The sequence below is a fragment of the Galeopterus variegatus genome, unplaced genomic scaffold, assembly GCF_000696425.1.
Source record: "Galeopterus variegatus unplaced genomic scaffold, G_variegatus-3.0.2 Scaffold118, whole genome shotgun sequence".
NCBI lineage: Eukaryota > Metazoa > Chordata > Mammalia > Dermoptera > Cynocephalidae > Galeopterus > Galeopterus variegatus.
In genome coordinates, this window is record NW_007726229.1 from 827650 (window position 1) to 837181 (window position 9532).

The following is a 9532-nucleotide window of genomic DNA, read 5'->3' on the forward strand; positions in this document are numbered from 1 at the left end:
ATTGTTATAGAATGAATGCTTGTGTACTCACTCACCCCCCATTCATATTTTGAATTCTTAATTCCCAATGTGATAGTATTAAGAGGTGGGGCCTTTGGGAGAGGAAACCCTAATGAATGGGATTTCCATTCACTGGAAAACTGAGATACCAGTTTTCTCCCTTTCTCTTTGCTCTCCACCATGTGAAGATACAAGAAGTCTGCAAACCAGGAAGTGGACCCTCAGACAGCAGATCTGTCAGCATCTTGATCTTGGATTCCCTAGCCTCCAAAACTATGAGAAATAAATGTTTGTTCTTTAAGCCATTAAGTCTATGGTATTCTTGTTATAGCAGCCCAAACTAGGGCATCATCAAAGATATGCCTCAGATAAATCCTCATCCTTCTTGGGTTTTTTTTTTTTTTTTTTAACTGCTTTGTACAATGAGCCTAAAATACCAGAATAACAATTTTAGCTAGCCCTTATACAGCACTTACTCTGTGTCATGCACTGTTCTGAGCACTTTATTTTTATTCATTTAATGTATGTGCCTACTAATGAAACAAATATTACTTTAATAGCTTTTCACAAACAAAGGAACTGAGGTACAGAGAGGCTAAGTAACTTTCCAAGGTCACCATGTAAATGGCAGAGCTGAGATGTGAACTCAGGCACTCTAATTCCAGAAGTCATGCTCTTAACTACTATGATATACTGCCTCCCTAAATGCAAAAAAAGCTCCTGAAATGTTCTAAAAGTATTGATATAACTTAATAAGACCAAAAAAAAAAAAAAAGTTTTATTACACCCAAAACTATTTGCCTCAATTGAAAAGACAAAAGTAACAACAGAAAGTCAAGCATATACTTCCAGGTGTTTTTTTGTTTTTTTCCCTTATCTATTGATTTTGGTTCTCAAAGCACACCTCTCCCCATTTTTGCAAACATTTAATTAAGAAGGCTTTTAAAACACACACAAAAAAACCAGAATGAACTCCCATGAATACCTAATACCAACAACCTGCCCAATCCAGTCTCTCTACTTTCCTCAATTCCATATTATTTTTAAATAAATGCCAAGCATCAAAATCTTCAAATATTTCGATGTGTAATGAAAGATCAAGTGCTGTTATAAAACATAACTGCAGTACTGCTATCACACCTGAAAATAAGTGAATATTTAATATTAAATACCCACCCAGTCATTCAAATTCCCAATAGTCTCTTAAACGTCTTATTTTTAAAGGTCTGTTTGCATCAAGATCCAAATAAAAGCCACATACAGTGACTGGTTGAACTGTCTCACAATCTCCCAATCAGTAAGACTGTTTCTCAATCAGTGGTGATTTTGCCCCTCAGGGCAAAATATTTGATTGTCCCTACTAGAATGGTGTTACTAGAATATAGTGGATAGAGACCAGGGAAGCTTCTAAACATCCTACAATGAACAGAACAGCCACCCTACCACAAAGAATATCCAATCCGAAATGCCAATGGTGCTGTGGTTCAGAAATCTTAATCTATAGCGTCTGTCTGATTCTTTTTTATGTCTTATACCTTACTAGAAATCAAGCAGTTTATTGTAAAAACTCTTCACACACTTGTTTTTGCTGATTACTTCCCCAGGTAAGGTTCTGCCATCCTTTATTTAAACTGGTTGTTAGACCTAGAGAATCAGATTCAGGTTTTGGTTTGTTTTTGCTTTATGTTTTTATGTTGTATTTTTCCATCTGGAGACACATAACTTCTGGTTGTGTTGTTTTTAAATATTAGCAGCCACTGGTGCTAAATCCCTATATCTGATAGTTTGTCAGGGGTTGTAAAATGGTAATATTCAATAATAGCATTCCTTCTTCATTCATTCATTAGCTGGAATATTTCTAAGAAGAACAAATTTCTCATCTATTATTCGATTTCATAGAGTTCGTATGGGAAAGGCGGAACATGTTTGGTTCTTTCCCTTTTATTTGCCGTATCAGTTGTCAAATAGAGTTGGCTCCCGAGAATCCTCCAACAGTGACAAATTAGTTTTTCTTTTTGTAGTATTCCTTAAAACTCACAGATAAAGATATAATTGATACATATCAATCTACTGATTTTTTTTTTTTTTTTTGTCTTTTGTCTTTTTCCGTGTCCGGCAACGGATCGCAACCCTCAGTGTTGCCCCCGTACCGGACCGGGGACCGGCAACGGGATTGCAACCCTTGGCGTTGCTCCCGTGCCTCGCTTAGCCAGTGAGCGGGAACCGGTCTGCATGTGGGATCCGAACCCTCGGGCGGGAGCACCGCCACGTTTCCCAAGCGGCGCACTTATCCAGTGCGCCACCGGGCCGGCCCTACTGAAGTTATTTTTATTGATACTCAAGTTTTCACATCTTTGGAGCATCTTCAAGTGGGATTCTGAGACCTTATAATCCAATCCTAATATCCTAATGGTCTTTTTTTTTTTTTTTCCTTTTTTTGTCTTTTTTTGTGATCAGTAACGGGATCGCAATCCTCGGTGTAGCGCCCACACCGCACTCAACCAGTGAGCAGACCTGTCTCTATATGGGATCCGAACCCTCAACGGGAGCGCCGCACTCTACCGAGTGCGCCACCAGGCCGGCCCAATCCTAATGGTCTTTGATAGTTTGCTATCCACTATGATAAAAATATTCCAAGCTTAGCCCCAGGCCTGGAATCAGGCAATTTTCAAAAAACCTCTGATTCCTTTAAGTGTGTTACTGTCATTTTGTTTTTTTAGTTCTGGAATATTTATTGTTTCATTTTTAAAATATTTCTAGCCTTTGTTCTGTGGGGTATTTTTTTTTTTCCTCTCTCCACCTGAAATTATTATTTCATTATGTTGGCATGCTTTTTCTCTGTTCTTCAAATCATTTAACTTTTATAATTTCTATTTCTTAATCTCTTCCCATTGTCTTCTAGGAGAGCTCCACAATTAGCTCTTATAGTTCATTTGTTAATTCTTCTGTGGTTTAATTTTTTGGTTTTGGGGGGTTTTTTTGGTTTTTCTGGCAGCTGGCTGGTACAAGGTACAAACCCGTGACCTTGGTGTTATAATACCAGACTCTAACCAACTGAGCTAAACTTCCAACCCCGTGATTTAATTTTAACAAAGCTATTATTGCTACTCTTTCTCTCATATATACTCTCCCGCACTGTATTTGAAGGAAAGAGTTAATGGCTTATGTTGGTTCTCCATCTATTCTTTTTATTTTTTTCCAAAAGCATAAATTTTTATGCGCCCATTGTTATAAAAATGTAAAAATTCCCCCAATACTAAAAAGACTGACTCTAATTTTCATTATAAAAAGTTAAAGGGAATATTTAGAAAAAATTAAAATCAACTGTAATCACACAATAACATGTTTTTTTTTCTACATTTCCTTCAAGTTTCTGTCATTTATAGTTTAAAATTCTGGTCAGAAAAATAAGATACAAACTTTTTGTATCTTGTGCATTTGCTTCAATCCCAAAGGTTTTCTTATATGGCTATTCTTCAAAATAATGTACTTAAATTAATTTTAAAATGCCTAGTACAGTGCCTGGAACATATAAGTGCTATATAACTACTTTATTATAATCATATAATAGTTTATCCCACTACTAAATCATAATAAAAATATAATCATTTTCTTCCTATTCCACATTTCAATGTTTTCTAATTTCCGCAATTACAGTCAATGTTACAATAAATAACTGCATATATTTAGCTTCCCCAACTTTTAAATTATTTCCCTAGGAAAAACTTCTATAAATGAGATTCACAGGTAACAGGGTATGAATATTTTTCTAATAATTTCTTCTAATTCAGTTATTATAAAGTGTCATTTGTTTTTAATGTGGATTACCTTGATTGTTAGCCAGGTTAAAAACTTTTAAACATTTACTATTCAAATCTCCTTTTGAATTGTGAAGGCATTACAGTTCAATGGGTAACTCCTATTAGTTCAGTGTTGACATTTCATAATGTTTATCTTCATTATTAATTGTTCCTTTCTCATTACACAGAGATCATCTATTGCTTTTCAAATGTCTTACTTTTAGTATCTTAATAATACCTGAAGATCTATAATATTTTAAGACTGAATTAATGAATATCTTAAAATTATTTTAAATAATAACTAAACTAGGATTCTAGTTGTACTTATATATTAATAAATTAATCTTTGGCTTTCATATGTAACTTTTTCTTGCCTTAATTTGCCCTCCTTCGTTAATACAGACTCAAGGGTTTCAATATCTTTTTCTCCCCTTTCAGCTTACTCTAGTTTTGTTAGTAAAAAAATCATTTTGAATGGGATACTTCAGCAACTCATGTCACAGAATGCTGAAATATCACATACTGAGAAATGTCCCTTAGTTATATTATTTTTTTAAATGGTATAATATTAAATATTTTGAAATTTGATGCTTTAAAATTTTTACAATTTTCCAATTCAGAATACAGAAATATATATGTCTATAAAAACAGACCAATGTTGCAGAAGTGTAAGTCTCCAAAGGGGGGCTGGAAGGGGAAGAAGAGAAAGAAAGGAGAGAAGGAAAGGGGGAAGGAGGAAGAGAGACGAGAGAGAAGAGAGAGAGAGAACTGACTGACTCACCCTGAATCTCATAACTTCAGCCAGTAATAATGTTATATCTAACAAAATACAGGCATACCTCAGAGACACTGCGGGTTTTGTTCCAGACCACCTCAATAAAATAAATATTGCAATAGAATCATGCACATTTTTTGGTCATCGAGTCCACATAAAAGTTATGTTTGCACTGAAGTCTGTTAAGTGTGCAATAGCATTATGTCTAAAAAAGTAATGTACATACCATAATTTAAAAATACTAAGCAGGCTCCATAGTTTGGTGGTTAGAGCACTGGTCTTGTAAAAATACTTTAATGCTAAAAAATGCTAACAGTCATCTGAGCCTTGAGCAAGCGGTAATCTTTTTGCTGGTGGAGAGCCTGGCCTTGATGTTAAGGGCTGCTGACTGATCAGGGTGTTGGTTGCTAAAGATTGGGATACCTGTGGCAATTTTTTAAAATAAGACAACAATGAAGTCTGCCACATCAAATGACTCTTCCTTTCACAAAAGATTTCTCTTTAGCATGTGATGCTGTTTGACAGCAGACCTTCTTTCAAAACCAAGGTCCATCCTCTCAAAACCTGCCTCTGCTTTATCAACAAAGTTTATGTAATATTCCAAATCCTTTACTGTCATTTCAACAATGTTCACAGCATCTTCACCTGGAATAGATTCCATCTCAAGAAACCACTTTCTTTGCTCATCTGTGAGAAGCAACCTCCTCATCCATTCAAGTTTTATCATGGGATTGCAGCAATTCAATCACATTTTCAGGCTCTACTTCTAATTCTAGTTCTCTCACTATTTCCATCACATCTGCAGTTACTTCCTCCACTTAAGTCTTGAACCCCTCAGAGTCATCCATTAGGGTTGAAATCAACTTCTTCTAAACTCCTAGTAACGTTGATATTTTGACCTCCTTCCATGAATCAGGAATAGAACATTCTAATAGAACATTCATTTGGCATCTAGAATGGTGAATCTTTTCTAGGAAGTTTTCAATTTATTTTGCCCAGATCCATCAGTCTATAACATGCCAGTTATAGACTGACAAAATGTATTTCTTAAATAGTAAGACTTACAAGTCAAAATTACTCCTTGATTCATGGGCTGCAGAATTAATGTTGTATTAGAATGTGGCAACAACATTAATCTCCATCAGAGTACTTGGGTGGCCAGATTATCAATGAGCAGTAATATATTGAAAGAAATCATTTTTTACTGAGCAGTAGGTCTCAACAGTGGGCTTCAAATATTCAGTAAACCTGGCTGTAAACAGATATGCAACCATCCAGGCTTTGTTGTTCCATTTACAGAGCACAGGCAGAGCAGCCTTAGCATAATTCATAAGGGCCCTAGTATTTTCAGAATGGTAAACAAGCACTGGCTTCAACTTCAAATACGAGCTGCATTAGCCCCTAACAAGAAAGCCAATCTGTCCCTTGAAGCTTTGAAGACAGGTATTGACTTCTATTCCCTAGCTATGAAAGTCCTAGGTGGTACCTTTTTCCAATAGAAGGCTGTTTCATCTACACTGAAAATCTGTTTAGTGTAGCCACCTTCATCAATTATCTTATCTATATCTTCTGGATAACTTGCTGCTTCACTTTTCACTTTTATGTTATGGAAATGACTTCCTTCCTTAAACCTCCTGAACCAACCTCTACTAGTTTCAAACTTTTCTTCTGCAGCTTCCTTACCTCTCTCAGCCTTCACAGAATTGACCAGAGTTTGGGCCTTGCTTGGGATCAGGCTTTGGCTTAAGGATATGTTATGGCTGGTTTGATCTTGTATCCAGACCACTAACACTTTCTCCATATCAGCAATAAGGCTGTTTCACTTAACATTCGTGGGTTCACTGGAGTAGCACTTTTAATTTCTATCAAGAACTTTTCCTTTGCATTTACAACTTGGCTAACTGGCATAAGATGCCTAGCTTTCAGCCTATCTCAGTATTCGACGTGCCTTCCTCACTAAGCTTTTGATTTAAAGTGAAAGGCATGTTATTCTTCCTTTCGCTTAATAACCCTATAATGGCCTCTAGGTGTTAATTGGGCTAATTTCAATATTGTTGTGTCTCAGAGAATAGGGAGGCCCAAGGAGTGAAAGAAAGATAGGGGAACAGCCGGTCAGTGGAGCAGTCAGAACATATATGACATTTACCAATTAAGTTCACCACCTCATACAGGCATGGTTTATAGCGCCCCAAAACTGTTACAATAGTAACATCAAACACACTGATCACAGCTCACCATAGGATAAAATAATAAAGTTTGAAATATTGTGCAAATTACCAAAATGTGACACAGAGACAATGTGAGCACATTGTTGGAAAAATGGCTCCAAAAGACTTGTTCAATGCAGGATTGCCAAAAACCTTCAACATGTAAAAAATTCACAGCCTACAAAGCACAATAAAGCCAAGTGCAATAAAATGAGGTATGCGTATTACTTTGTACTTACCGAAGTAACTAGCTCTTAGTCCTGAGTCTACTACTAATCAGTTAAGTGATTTTCAAAGAAATTTTTTAACTTCTCTATTTCTCAATTGCATGATTGGAAAAATGGAGAATTAGACAATCTTTATAATTGCCTCCAGCTCTAAAATTCTATTTATTTGTTTTCAAATCTTCAGTAGTCCCTCTTACACACTGTTCTACTTTCCAAGATTTTACTTACCCACAGTCAACCAACGTCCAAAAATATTTAAAGGAAAATTCCAGAAATAAACAATTCATAAGTTTTAAATTGCATGCCATTCTGAGTAGCACGATGATGAAATCTCAAGCAGTCCTACGCTGTCTCGCCCAGGAAGGAAATCATCCCTTTGTCCTGCAGATCCATGCTGTATAAGAATACTTCAAAAAGTTCATGGGAAAATAGAATTAAAAGATAATACAAATCCTTCCATGAACTTTTTAAAGTACCCTCACATATGACACCCAGCCATTAGTCACTTAGTAGCCATCTAGGTTATCAGACTCACTGTCTCAGTATAGCAGAGCTTATGTTCAAATAACTTTTTTTTTTTTTTTAAAGATGACCGGTAAGGGGATCTTAACCCTTGACTTGGTGTTGTCAGCACCACACTCACCCAGTGAGCAAACCGGCCATCCCTATATGGGATCCGAACTCGTGGCCTTGGTGTTATCAGCACCACACTCTCCCGAGTGAGCCACGGGCCGGCCCCCAAATAACTCTTATTTTATTTAATAATGGCCCCAAAGTGCAGGAGTAATGATGCTGGCATATTGTTATAATTGCTCTATTTTATTATTACCGTTGTTAATCTTTTATTGTGCCTATTTTTTCACAGGTTTGTATGTATAGGAAAAATCATAGCACATATAGGATTCGGTACTATCTGTGGTTTCAGCCATCCACTGGGAGTCTTGGAACTTATCCCCCACAAATAAGAGGGTACTACTGTATATTCTAAGATTCTTTAAAGACCATGCCTTAAACACCTGAACCTTGTATGCATATAAAAGTTACTTTTAAGTAACCATTGGATGGCTGACTCTAAACAGACTTAACAAATAAAAAAACTTCTCTGCACAGAGTAGTAATAGGATTTCATTTTTGAGGAAATAGCATTTCAATGCCTCATCACATCTGATAAATCAGACTCGTAACTATAGCAAAACATAAATACATAGAAAAATATACTCACCAGTATATCTGGGCCAACATGCTGCTTTCCCTTTTCTTCATGTGGTCCTAATATCAATTTCCCAGTAGAAAAAAAGGGTGTATCCAATGTTTTATATACTTTCAAGACCCCATGATCAACAAAAAGTTGATATGTATCTCGGGGCCTTATAAGATCTAGGGGAAAAATAGTAATACAAATATAAAGCAGTAGTAATGATATTGTTCAATGATATAACATACATATTTAATAAAGAGTTATTTCTAAATATAAACCTGCCTTAGAGAGACAGAACTAAGATCATCAACTCGAGCTAGAATTCCAGAAGTCAAATCCTGTCTTATAAGCTGCATGACCTAAGACAAGTTACTTAAATGCTCTCTGTACCTCAATTTCTTTTTCCTAAACTGAAAAAAATAATTCATCTATGTTAAAGAATTGTTGTGAATATTCAAGAGCTAATGTGTATAAGCTAAAACACTGTCTAGAACAAAGGAAGCACTGTTACTCTTAGCTTAATAATAATAATGGCAGTATTATTATTTCTATTGTAGATGAGGCAGAAAATAAAATTATCTGACACACAAGAAAGAATTCCATATCTTTAAAAAATTCAACACAGCCACTATAAAAATGTATCATCACTATTATGGACTAAATTGTGTCCCCCCAAAGTTCAATGTATTAGAGGCTTAGTCCCCACTGTGACAGCGTTAAGAGGGTGGGAAATCCTATGGTAATAGATGAAAGGTGGGGTGTTGAAGGAGATGATTAGATTCTGAGGACCATGCCCTAGTAAACAGATTAATAAGTTGATAGTTTAATGGTGATCATGGGCGTGGTTCAGAGGGCTTTAAAAGGAGAGCACATGAGGAGCTATTTCTCTCTCTGCTCCACCATATTCACCATGCGATACCCTGAGTCACTGTAGTCACCAGGACAAGGCCCTCACCAGATGTGTTCCTTGGACTTTGGATGTCCCAGTCTCCAAAACTGTAAGCAATAAATATTGTTTCTTTACAAATTACCCAGTTCCAAGTATTCTGTTATAAGCAACAGAAATGGACTAATATAATTGCCATGCCAATAGATTGTTTCCTGCTTGCTTGACTAATAATTAAATAACAAGACTTTTATTTCTCTTTTACTTACAAACCCTTCCAGATCTATAATTAATACATTTATCAGCTTCTGAATGTATTTCCCTGAACATTTTGAAATGTTAGTTATCCATCCCACAAACCACAGGATATAGAAAATATATAGATTCAATAAACAGACAATGGAGCTGGGGACCAGACCCATCCCCCCCCCCCCCCCCC

The 9532-nt window shown here is 36.1% G+C and overlaps 1 protein-coding gene across 2 annotated transcripts in view; it reads right to left on the reverse strand.

Moving 5' to 3' along the window:
- The window catches only part of CENPC (centromere protein C), a 67347-nt gene that overhangs the window by 2469 nt on the left and 55346 nt on the right, over nt 1-9532 (reverse strand). For both annotated transcript variants that reach the window (XM_008587326.1, XM_008587318.1), the window contains exon 17: nt 8232-8386. In XM_008587326.1, coding sequence (XP_008585548.1) covers nt 8232-8386 — 155 coding nt within the window. The remainder of the gene's footprint in view (nt 1-8231; nt 8387-9532) is intronic.